At 43.4% G+C, this 12717-nt stretch overlaps 1 protein-coding gene across 3 annotated transcripts; it reads left to right on the forward strand.

The window, feature by feature from the left end:
- The first annotated feature begins 1216 nt into the window (after positions 1–1216).
- On the forward strand, positions 1217–11717 carry METTL21A (methyltransferase 21A, HSPA lysine). Of its 3 annotated transcripts, none has more exons than XM_050916216.1 (5): positions 1217–1293; positions 2995–3171; positions 4659–4770; positions 8725–9159; positions 10722–11717. In XM_050916216.1, exons 2-4 carry the CDS (start codon positions 3013–3015, stop codon positions 9120–9122), a joined length of 669 nt encoding a protein of 222 aa, XP_050772173.1. In that variant the 5' UTR covers positions 1217–1293; positions 2995–3012; the 3' UTR covers positions 9123–9159; positions 10722–11717. The 3 variants fall into 3 exon arrangements, with proteins under 3 accessions (XP_050772173.1, XP_050772175.1, XP_050772174.1); XM_050916218.1 differs by having other exon boundaries at positions 8725–9041; XM_050916217.1 differs by lacking the exon at positions 1217–1293 and adding an exon at positions 1422–2575.
- The last annotated feature ends 1000 nt before the right edge of the window (positions 11718–12717 follow it).

Consider the following 12717-nt stretch of genomic DNA (forward strand, 5'->3'; position numbering starts at 1 on the left):
CTTCCAGGTTCTTAGGTCATGTTCATAGCAGTGTAAATGCAGATCGAAAGATAAAGCAAGCCTGCTTTTCCAATAATCCAATGATTTCCTACAAACCAAACACAACTGAAACCAGGGAGAGGCAGAATGAACTTCCAAACATCACTTAGGAATTTTGATATTTTTTTTGGCATACATTTGCTTGGCATTTAGATATCAAGGTGATAGATGCCTATCTAATATCTTAGAGAGGTTCCAGAGACAAAGAACCTTTATTTTAAAAACTGGTGAAGGTTGCTAAGTAACAACCTGTACTTACATATCCTCTACAAAACTCAGGCTATTTAAAGCAAGGCAAGGGATAGTTACCCACATTATATATAAATCACATTATTACGGCTGGCTGAAAATTTTCTGTCAAAAACAGATTTTGACAGAAAACTGGATTTCTGACTAAACAAAATGTTTTAGAGAAAATATCTGTGCACCTGGGAAAATTTTGATTTCTTGTAATAAAAAAAACAAAAAAAAACCCCAAACCCCGAATATCAGATTATTCATTTATTTATTTATATATTGGCCCCAAACTGACATATTCTGGACAACCCCTCTAATGGTTTAATTCTAAAATGCGGTCATCGTGGTTCATACTCCCTTCCTCCTCAATTGGCCCCCGGCCGGACTACATCTCCCATGATACACCATGGCCAGGCAGCTGGTCTGATACATGGCCTCACCATAGGGGAGACCGCGGTGCATCAGGGAGTTGTAGTGCGGCTGGGGAGTTCAGGCAGTAGAGGGCAACTCCGCTAGGATACGGTGCGGGCATTTCAGACTCAAACTAGTTCCGGGTTTGCTATTTTTCTGTAAACTCAGAATCTCCCCATGTGTAGCCCATAGAGCTAGGTTTGCAGCAGCGCAGGAAACCTCCTGCTTTCTATCCAGAAGGACAGTCTTTCCCGCCCAGCTGGCGTTACTGTTAAATAGCAAGTTATGTACGTTACACCCCACCACTAAAACCGTGACTCTATTTACCGGAGTGTTTTCTAAGGGAAAACCGGTAAAGGCTGGTAACACACCGGAGCTGTATTGCTTCAGCTACACCACTGTAGTGAAAGCAGTTCATGCATGGGGGGGTCTGGCCCCAAGTGGGAACAAGGACTCCTGGGCCACCCCCCACTCATTGCAGCATTTTTAACCCTTGCGGGCCCAGCCCAACGCCCGCTGCACGCCGGGCGGCCGCAGGCGGGGCAGGGAGCGACACCTCCCCTGTAAGGGGGGGGACTCAGCGCGGCCTGGAGCGAGAAGGTGACGGTGAGTGCCCGGCCCCTGCCGGGATAGCCCGGCGCCCTAGGGGCTGCAAAGAGTCCTCGCTCCCCCGGGGGCTCGTTGCATGGGCTCCAGTGGGGCCCCCCAGCGTGTGCAGGGCGGGAAAGGGGCGCTGCCTGCACCGCCCCGTGCAAGCTGCTCGCCGCAGGAGCGGCTCCGTGCGCTGCGGAGAAGGCCCTTAGCAGCGAGCATGGCCGGCCGAGCACGGCGCTAGCCCCCGGGCAGCTCCGCAGCCAGGCCCTGTCCCCATCGCGGGGCAGAGCCTTAGCAGCAGCTGGATACAGATTTCCTTTCCACTACAAAGCTCCACAGATTAAGCTCACGTTGCCGCCGCCCCCCCTCCACCCACCCACACGCTGTTTTCTTTACTGATGCCTGGTTTGGCCGAGACCTGGGCATCCTTACAGGAGTTAGGAACTGGCATTACTCCTAATGTCCTGGCGATTCCGCTAGCGATAATTTACCTTCTCCTTGACTTCCTTCTGCAGCTTCCATTAGCTACAGTAACATTCTTCATGCCCTGTCTGAACCCACTGTGCTATTAAACTCTTTGTTCCACTCCCAAGAGTGGGTGATGTGACTCCCAGGAGTACATGGGATTGAGCATCATCAGAATGCATGGCAGTTTAGGGCAGGAAATGTAGACTGCCGTCTCCCGAGGGTTCAATCACTCAGTGGTACCAGCGCTCTTTACAGGGTGTGGTGTGTGCGCCAGTGAGTTCTTTGATGGCTGCTGAGTCCAGTGGGCTAGGGACAGCACCATCCACCAGTAGGGCAAACCCACACACAAGCAATGCTCTGAATCCAAGCAACAGATTCATTCCTCCTCTGACCCCGGTCATCACAAAGCTTGATCCAGTCCATCTCGCAATGCTTCGCTCCATCTACAAGCTGACTCCATCAACCAGAGCGGCACTCTGCATTCCTTTCCGAATCATCCACAGCGATTCCAAAGGATACTAAGTCCTCTTTGCAAGCATCCCAAAATCTGCGCAGCGCACTGCCTCTCTTTCTAGACCCTTCGCGAGCTTCAGAGTACAGCACACTCTTTGGGATCCTGTAGTCCAGCACTCGCTTGACATGTCCAAGCCACCTAAGTCTTTTCTTACTAATGAATGTTCCTGTGAATGACATACCAGCATGATTTAACACTTCCACATTTGTCACACTGTCTTGCCATCTTATTCAAAGAATTTTACACATGCATCTGATATGAACCGGGGAGTATCAGCTTTCCTCTGCCCAACTCGTCTGAGGGCCCTATCTGGTAAGTGTTCTCAGAGAGCACTTACTGCACAAGCTCCTACACATGAGTTGACACAAAACAAGGAGGGAGAGGAGTGCCACCTTCCAACACTTTTAGCCCAGAGGTTAGGGTACTCAGCTGGGATGTAGGAGACCCCCAGTTCAAATCTTCCCTCCAGCTGAGTGAGAGGAGGAAGTTGACCACCTTTTAGGTGAATGCCGTAACCACCTAGCTAAGAGAGAGTCTCACGTGAGACTCCTTCAGTCTCTTGTTGAAGCTGTTCCACAGTAGCTAAACAATGAGCGAATCATTAGGATCCAAAATGGTATTTGGAATCTCCCTCATGTTATTTAAAACAAGCCAAATTAGTTTGCGAGGACAAAACAGATGTTCTTTTCTCACTGAGGTTTCACATAGACTTGTTGTCCCTTGCTCCATAGGTCCGAGAGATTTGATAGATGGATAATAAAATGGCGTTGGTTCCCTATAACTACAGTGCAGTCTGGGGATTGCAGAAGTTCCATAAATCTTCATCTGTGTATCATTTTGCCAACCACACAATCCAAATCAAACAAAACTGGAGGCAACTGGGTGTAGCAGCAGTCGTATGGGACGCAGTATGTATGATTAAAATAAAAATATTTCCATTTGTGCAGAACATGTGTTTGTTTCAAGTCCAACCCCTAAAAATACTGAGCTTTTATGTAGTGCCTTTCATCAGTACACCTCAAAACTCTTTACAAAGGAGGCCAGTACAATTATTCCCATTTTATAGACAGGTGAAATGACATGCCCAGCAGCCTAGGAGAGCTGGCTGCAAATTTTCTGCATGAGAAGTTTTTTTCCCCAATTGAAAAGTGGTTTTTTTTTTGTTTTATTTTGTTTTGTTTTTTAAAGAAAATCTTTTCATGGTACATTGTCAGCACGATCAAAACTTTCCATTTTGCACAGTTTTCTGCAACATTTAAAAATTGATACTTTGATCTAAATGTTCAATATTTTTAGATTTTTGTTGTTAGATTGCTAGTGTACTGGAAACTGTTTTCAGTAAGAAAATCCGTTTTTTTGGTAGATGAAAAATGTTGACAATTATTGCAATAGAAAGTTTATCATTTTGAAAAAAACTATGAAAGACTTTGTGGGAAATGAGGCCACTTTCAAGACTTATCACAAAGTTGTTTTCCCATTTTTTTTGACCAAGTCTTAATAAAATATTACTTAGTATTTGCATAGCTCTTTTAATCTTCAAAGCACTGGACAGCCACTGATTCCCACACCACCTTGATGAGATAGTTAAGTAGCGTCATGTAGTAGCTAGAAAAGCTGAAGCACAGGAGTCGTCAGTGGTCGAGCTTGTATTGGAATTTAGCTGTATCTGGGTCCCAGTCCTGTGCTTTGACCACTAAATCATGCCCCTCTCTTTGATCATAAATAATGAGTTTGGCAGTTTAACTGCTCGTATTAATTGGAGCATATACGCTAGCACAGCTATCATTCCATTCCTGAGGATAAGTCTGATATTGATGAGACAGAATTTTCTATAGCAGATGCTTTTGCGAAGTCATGATTTGGGTGTGGGAACTTGCTTACCAGTAGTTCACAGTGGATTTAACTTGTACTTAAATAGAAGTGCTCTTAATCCATTACGCTCAACTGCTTGACCTTCACACACATTATGAAGAGCATGCCAAGCATGTACCAAGATTAAACTGAAAGGTTTTGGAAAGTTGTAAGAAATACAATGAAGGGAAATGGCGCATCTCAGCAGTTCTGCAATTTTGCATTCATTTTTGCATCAAAATCCTGCTTTTCCTTTCTTAGTGCAACTATGTCTTTTTCTGCTTCCTTCTGTTGTGTTTTGGATTTAATGAAGAAACAGTCCCATGTCATTATTTTAACCTACTTTGCAGGATTGATAGTTTGGATATTCCTCTCTGCCTCCCGTCAGCCTTTGTATAACATGGATGGCAAAGTATACCTGTAGATCTGAGGTGCTTGATTGTCCATACCTTTCTTGCAACCTTCTCTACTGGTTTCAATCAGAAATACTGTGGTCTGGCATCACTAAAATTATCCCCAAGTCTTAATTAGTCTCTTGTTTCAGGCTGTAGTCCTGTGTACTTATCTGGAGATGGGAAGTATTGATCTGCAAGGGCGCTCAGTGATTGAATTAGGAGCAGGAACTGGATTGCTGGGAATAGTGGCCACATTATTGGGTAAGTTTTTCTTTAAGAAATTGGTGCAGCCGTAAAATTCACACACTAGGTGACAGGGCTGCGGTAACAGCCAAGCTATGTGAGGGTTACTGTGATGTTTCCTCTGGGGCTTATCTTCCTTATCAGGCTGTAGAGCTTCCTGCATTATTTATTGTGGTGATGATGCTACACCAGGCTTCTTCATAGTGGAACCCCCTTAAGGCTGCCTGCTGTTTCCAATGCAGAGAGTTCAATGGCATCCCCTTCTTTTCTGTAGCTATTCTCCCCCAGGGAATAAATGCTGTGCTTATGTCCTTCAGCTTTATTAATACTTCACATTTTGTGTAGTGAGCTCCATCAACAGATAGCAAAGCACTTTACAAAGATGCATAAACATTATTAACCCTATTTTGCAGGCAGGGAAACTGAGGCACAGAGCAATTAAGCAACTTGCCCAAGTTCTGTCAATCGCTCAGTGGCAAGGCCAGGAACAGAACTCAAATCTCCTGAACTAGTCTGATGTCCCATCCACGGTGCTGCGCTGTCTCCCCTTTGCAATGGGTGTGTTCAGTGAGTCATGGCATTGTTAGACCAACGGCGGGGCCAGTCATAAGTCTGGTATCTTACAGCCTTAGCTTTGCTTCCTGCTGTATTCGCTCATTGTTTCAGAGTTTCATTAGATACCCTACTGGTAGCACAGACTAAGAGTAAAGGTAGCACTGGACTCCTTTGCCTGACCACTGACAACTTTTGACAGAGGCTCAATTCCACTAACATGAACTAATATTAGTTTGATTTTCCATTTGAAAAGTAGCCAGTATTTGATCATTTTAAAACTAGCACCTTCTTTATCTGGGAAACTCACTCGTTCTAATTGTAATTGATTCCTGCACTGTGTGTGTTAACAATACATTATCTCCCCACGCCCCGCGGGGGCCATGAGCAGCATTCACGTCGCATGCCCCCTCAGTACCCGGGCCACGCCGGGGAAGCTAATGAGCCAACCAGCGGACCAAATTCAGGGATGAATCCCGGTCATGTGCCACCTAAGGCATGTTGCCTATACGCTAAGAAGACTCCCTCCATCTTACTTTTTTTTCTTACCTTCGCTGTAGCCATAGGATTTGATCCTGCAGTTGGATCTCTGTAGGTGGGCTTGATTGGAGTCCTAGGTGGGGATTTTCAAAAGCATTCAGTTTAGCCTAGTTCTGTACCCAATGTAGTCAATGAGAGTTTTACCATTGACTTCATTAGGCCAATGAGTTCTTTTGCTAATTTACATCAGTGTAGAAGTGGGGTGGGAAAGGTCTGACTCTGATCCCACTGAAGTCAGTGGGGGTATGACAGTTTACCCCGGTGGAGGATCTGCTCCAGTGTCAGCTCTTAAATTTGAAGTCATCTTTAACATGTGTTAACTAGCACAATTCTATAATCTAGTGCAGACAGCACACAAGTTTGTGTAGTGCCTAAACTTGCCATGCTGATCATATCTCATTGAACTAAAATAGGACTGCATTCAAGTGTAATGTCCCTTTAGTCATAAATTCTAGCCACTGTGACAGACTTCCTTTTAAAATGGAAATGAAAGGAAGGAACTCAAATGTGAAGATGCAGGACTACTAACTGTCATCTGTAACCTATCATTTAAATCAGCTTCTGTACCAAATGACTGGAGGATAGCTAATGTGATGCCAGTTTTTAAAAAGGGCTCCAGAGCTGACCCTGAAAACTACAGGCCAGTAAGCCTCACTTCAGTACCGGGCAAACTGGTTGAAAATATCATAAAGAACAAGATTGTGAGATGCATAGATGAACATATTTTGTTGGGAAATAGTCAACGTGTTTTTTTTTAAAGGAAATCATGCCTCACCAGTCTACTAGCATTCTTTGAGGGGGTCAGCAAGCATGTGGACAAAGGAGATCCAGTGGATATAGTGTATTTAGATTTTCAGAAAGCCTTTTACAAGGTCCCTCACCAAAGGCTCTTAAGCAAAATAAGCAGTCATGGGATAAGAGGGAAGGTTCTCTCATGGATTGGTGACTGGTTAAAAGAAAAGAAACAGAGGGTAGGAATAAATGGTCAGTTTTGAGAAAGGAGAGAGGTAAATAGTGGTGTCCCCCAGGGGTCTGTACTGGGACCAGTCCTATTTAGCATATTCATAAACAATCTGGAAAAAGGGATAAACAGGTGGCAAAATTTGCAGATGATACAAAACTACTCAAGATAGTTAAGTCCCTGGCAGACTGCGAAGAGCTACAAAAGGATCTCAAAACTGGCAGATGAAATTTAGTATTGATAAATGCAAAGTAATGCACATTGGAAAACATAATCCTAACTATAGATATACAATGACGGGGTCTAAATTAGCTGTTACTATTCAAGAAAGAGATCTGGAAGACATTGTGGATAGTTCTCTGAAATCATCCACTCAATGTGCAGCGGCAGTCAAAAAAGCAAACAGAATATTGGGAATCATCAAGAAGGGGCTAGATAATAAGACAGAAAATATCATATTGCCTCTATATAAATCCATGGTACGCCCACATCTTGAATACCGTGTGCCGATGTGGTCGCACCATCTCAAAAAAGAGATCTTGCAATTGGAAAAGGTTCAGAAAAGGGCAACAAAAAGGATTAGGGGTATGGAACGGGTGTCATGTGAGGAGAGATTAATAAGACTGGGACTTTTCAGCTTGGAAAAGAGGCTACTAAGGGGGGATATGATAGAGGTCTATAAAATCATGAGTGGTGTGGAGAAAGTAAATAAGGAAGTGTTGTTTACTCCTCCTCATAATACAAGAGCAAGGGGCCACCAACTGAAATTAATAGGCAGCAGGTTTAAAATAAACACAAGACAGTATTTTTTCATGCCACACACTGTCAACGCCTGGAACTCCTGGCCAGATGGTGTTGTGAAGGCCAGTGCTATAACAGGGTTCAAAAGAGTGCTAGATAGATTCATGGAAGATAGCCAGTGATGGACCTGTTAGTCAGGATGGGCAAGAATGGTGTCTCTAGCCTCTGTTTGCCAGAAGCTGGGACTGGGTGACAGGGCATGGATCACTTGATGATAACCTGTCTTCATTCCCTTTGTGGCACCTGCCATTGGCCACTGTCAGAGGACAGGATACTGAGTTTGATGGACCTTTGGTCTGACCCAGTATGGCCGTTCTTATGTTTAAAAAAAAATCAAATATTTATGAAACTATAAGAACATCAGAATGACCGTACTGGGCCAGACCAGTGGTCCATCTTGCACAGTATCCTGTCTTCCGACAGTGGCCAATGGCAGGTGCTTCTGAGGCAATGAACAGAACAAGGAGTCATCGAATGATCCACCCCTGTTGTCCACTCCCAGCTTCTGGCAAACAGATGCTAGGGACATCCAGAGCATAGAGTTGAGTCCTTGACCATCTTGGCTAATAGTCATTGATGGACCTATCCTCCAGGAACTTATCTAATTTTTATTTGAACCCCATTATAGTTTAAACTATGCCCCAATTCAAATGAAATATCACAACCTTTAACTGAAACATCCATTGAGTAAAATAGCTGTGGCTAAGGCTCTTTGTTACCCATCTGCTCTGTCTGGGTCCCTAGGGGTAATCTGATGCTACATCAGGGCAAAAATCAGATGAGACTTTTTTATAATAATCTCCCACCATTTATTCTGTTGTTTCCTAGTAGAAAGACAGAAAGCAATTGGCTCCGTCTTTCTAAAAAGAAATACAGTCATTCCAAAAATGATTTTGATCTGATTCTACTATTTTTACCATTAAACATAAAACTAAATATTCCAAGTGTCAGTTGATTTAAAATCAAGCAGCTCAGTAAATATTTCCATTGTTATTCAGTAATTTTGTTAATTCTAAATGGGAACTAGAGGTTGCTTCCCTTAAAGCATTGTATTCCAAAAGCTGTATCAGTGGACATCAGTTATTTGTCTTGAGACTTACATGCCTTGTGCCACACAGGTGCTCATGTCACCATCACAGACAGGGAAGCCACACTGGAATTTCTCAAGTCAAACGTTCAGGCTAACTTACCTCCCGACCTCCAGCCGAGAGCTGTGGTAAAGGAACTGACGTGGGGAAGAAACTTGGGGAACTTCTCGCCAGGAAAGTTTGACTTTATCCTGGGCGCAGACATCATTTATCTGGAAGACACCTTTGCAGATCTGCTTCAGACACTGGAGCACTTGTGCTCAGAACATACTGTTATTCTGTTATCGTGTCGGATTCGCTATGAACGGGATCAGAATTTCCTGGGGATGCTGAAGGGACGATTTTCGGTATGTGAGGTCCACTACGATCCTAGTAAGGATGTACGTGTGTTCAAAGCACAGAAGAGCATTCACAAGGAAGACTTTTGACTGCATTTGTTTTCTCCAATATCAAACACTACTGAAGGTTTGCTACTATTATTTCTATTACATATACTGTACTTGTACTGATTAGCTTAATTTCAAAAGGATCCATCTAGCCACTTATGCCACATCTGTTGCCATGGTATTTGAGCCCATTTGAAGTTTGTATGCTCCACCCCTCTCATGTGTAAGACTCATTGTCAACGGTCTCATTATCACTGAGTGAGTTTAGAAAAGGTCATTTTTAGAACTGGTTTAAACTTTCTCAGCCAAAAGACTCCCTGTGAAAAATAGGGTTTAACTGAAAACAATTGTTTTGCTGGAATATATCATTTCATGAAGGTTGTTCTGTTGTTTGACCGAAAATTACAAACAATTTTCTTATTTCAAAATGAACATTTCCTTTTAGTTCTTATAAATTGAAAAATTTTCAAAATATCAGATTTTGGAGTTTTCCTCCTCTTTTCTCCCCATTTTTGCCACCTAATAGAATAGAATGATGTTGAGGGTTTTTCCTTTCACTTCTATTTCCCCCCTCATTGTTTCTCTCTTTCCTTGCTGTAATTTTTCAAAGCTCCCTCATCTTTGAAAAATTCAAGTAGAAAAATGTAAACTAAATGGGGTAGAGACAAGTAATTGTCCCAGGACACTCTACTGTGGCCTAGGACAACCTTATAGGCACCCTGCCTCAGTTTCCCTCTGAGTTCTGCCAAAATAATTCAGTCATAACCAAAGTCTTTGAAACAATATTCCTCTTCTCCTGGAGTCTGATTTGTTCAATATAATTCAACTCCCACAGAGCTTCCTTTCTACTCTTCTTCAGATTTAGGGTCTGAGTCCTCCTTGTGACTGTGGCTTTAAAGTTTGGCCTCCCCAGCCTGTAACTTACCTCACAAGTCTGGGATCTCAGAGTCCTCCATCCTGGGGCTGTGTGCTGGTTGACTTCTTTATCCAGCAACTCCTTAGTGTCCCTCAGGCCTCTCCCTTATATACTCCTAGGCTTGGCCTGACTTAGTCACATGACCAAAATCATTTTCTCACCTGGGAGGCAAGTTAGGCTTGTCACAGGAGAACTGAGGCCCATCTCTCCTTAAAGGGCCAGCTGCAGCTATGCCATTGTAGTGCCGTAATGTGGACGCTTCCTACATCAACAGAAAGTGGTAGCTAGGTCCTATGGGGTGGAGCGTTTGCCTCCCTCTTATCCCTGCTCTCCCCAAACTATAGGGTGCCAGCGTGAGCCCTGGTCCTCCCACTCCCACCAGGTTCCTAGGGAGGGTGTGTGGTCTCCCTTCTGATGACCTAGCTGCATCTACTCCAGGAGGTAGGTTGACCTAACTGTGGTGCTCCGGGCATGAAATTTTTCCCAACCCTGAGCGATGTAGCTAGATCAGTCTAATTGTTCAACGTAGACCAGGACTAAGAAAAAGGAAAAAAAGTGTCCAAAAATCTGAAGCCATGGACACCGTTCATTTTATTGCACTCAGCAGCAAAAAAGAAAAATTGAGGGGAAAACAAACAAGAGTTTGAACGTTTTCAAAAAACATTTCATGAACATTTTAAAAAAATTCTGCAAAACTGAAACAAATTTTCTTTTTTTCTCACCAGCTGTAGGAACTGTGACACTGAAGACCTGTCAATAGCAAGATACGCCAAATAGCAGGGTGATTTTAGAGCAAGACATTTTAGGATTCACACAGAGAGTGAACATTCCTTGGTGCACCCACGTGTGTGTGTACACATGCACAAAAAAAAGGGATATTGTGAGATCAAGACAAATGGATTTTTAAAGACACAATCAGCCTTTGGGTCTCAAAGCGTGGTTACAGCATAGTATTCCAAGCATCACCACCTCAGTTACATTATTGCCATGAAACTGCTTCTCTTATTCTGACCTGATAAGTTTTCAAATAGGTTAAGGGCTCTCATAAAGAGGACGGTGATGAATTGTTCTCCATGTCTGCTAAAGGTAGGACAGGAAGTAAAGGGCTTAATCTGCAGCAAAGGAGATTTAGGTTAGATATTTGGAAAAACTTCCCAGCTATCAGGGTGGTTGAGCTTTGGAATAGGCTTCCAAGGGGGTTGTGGAATCCACATAATTGGAGGTTTTTAAGAACAGGTTGGACAAACACCTGTCAGGAATAGTCTAGATTTACTTGGTCCTGCCTCAGTTCATAGAACTGAACTAGATGCCTCTTGAGGTCTCTTCCAAGCCCTACATTTTTGTAATTTTATGATTCTCTACCCTAACTTGTTTATGTGGTTCAATCATCTATTTTGACTACTATCCTTCAGAATTGCTGTTTCTGGGTGGGGTTTTGTTTTTTTGTAAACAGACCTCTCAGAGTCAGGTTATTGTGTTTATAATTTGTAATACAGCTGAGGCTCACCCCATCCAAAACCACTAACCAAGATCTAGTCATGGTCCATCACAGTGATGGTATAATTTACCCGACAGGAGAGAGCCAAGATAATACAACGGGTTGTCAAAAAATAAATAAAAGGGATTTTACTTAAATTGGAACAAATGGAACTGGATTCCACCTACCCACAATAACATTAAACAGATGAAGACTGTATATAATAAAAACATTTATAACCGGGCGTGTGTGTATATATATATAAATAACTTACTACTAAGTGTACTTAACTCAATATAACCCGCTAAATAAAGAAATAGATCTATCTCTGTATACACAGGCTATTATCTTATAGGTTGTTGTTATTATTATGTTAGTCCAAGGTTCCCCTTTCCCCAGATAACTCACTGGGTCCTATCTAATGCTCAAGGCAGTCTTTGAGCCCTAAGTGGCTCTCCTGACTTCCTGAAGGGATGGACTTTTCTCCAGTGGCGTTCGTTTGCAGGGGTGGACATTAGCCCAGACCCATGGGATCGGAAGAACCTTTGCTTCTCCCACTCCAGTTCTCTGGCACCACATGTATTAATGATAGGAGACAACCAGAACTGAGGATCAGAAACGGAAGCTCAGGAACTGGCCATCAAACATGGACTGACCTGACCAGCCAGCTTTAAACTAAAAGAACCTTCTTCTGTACGTCTGTCTGCCCCGCTTAATCTCAGTCACTCCACTTACTCTCGGTTTCTCTCAGTCCGTTTCCCTCTGTCTCTCTGGCTGCCCTCTCCCCACATCCTATTTCTCTGCATTTACTCCCAGACACTCTCTCTTTCTCTGACTGCCCACTGCCTGCCTCCATCCCTCCACTGCCTTCCTCTTCTCCAACTGTCACTTCCCCACCCTCTGAGACTAGGGGCCACCTTGTCTTCATAGCAAACTGACAATACATTCACCCTGAACACACCCTAAATCATCTATCCCCACACAAGGTCGAGTCCGTTTACCATTTGTTTTGTTTCCAGCACATCTTACTTTTCCCTAACAGCAACTACCATCATCCTTTGTCTTGTGGTAGTTCCTGGAAACTCCAGTCAAGAGCAGGGTCCCATTGTATTACGCACTATGTAGACACACAGAAAGAAGCAATCAGAGCTCCAATGAGCTTACAATCCAGTGCCGCTGCCTTGCAAAGACTTATGCACATGTGTAATGTTAACCAATGAATGAACAAACAAGTTACCAAGTTA

Source organism: Gopherus flavomarginatus, chromosome 10, assembly GCF_025201925.1.
Source record: "Gopherus flavomarginatus isolate rGopFla2 chromosome 10, rGopFla2.mat.asm, whole genome shotgun sequence".
Taxonomy (NCBI): domain Eukaryota; kingdom Metazoa; phylum Chordata; order Testudines; family Testudinidae; genus Gopherus; species Gopherus flavomarginatus.

What these genes read in the sequence shown, in the direction of transcription:
- METTL21A (XM_050916216.1), top strand. Translation starts at nt 3,013, where the DNA reads ATGGATAATAAAATGGCGTTGGTTCCCTATAACTACAGTGCAGTCTGG. An exon ending in CAGCAGTCGTATGGGACGCA is followed by an intron (nt 3,172 to 4,658) that starts GTATGTATGATT and finishes CTCTTGTTTCAG; the next exon opens with GCTGTAGTCCTGTGTACTTA. An exon ending in AATAGTGGCCACATTATTGG is followed by an intron (nt 4,771 to 8,724) that starts GTAAGTTTTTCT and finishes TGTGCCACACAG; the next exon opens with GTGCTCATGTCACCATCACA.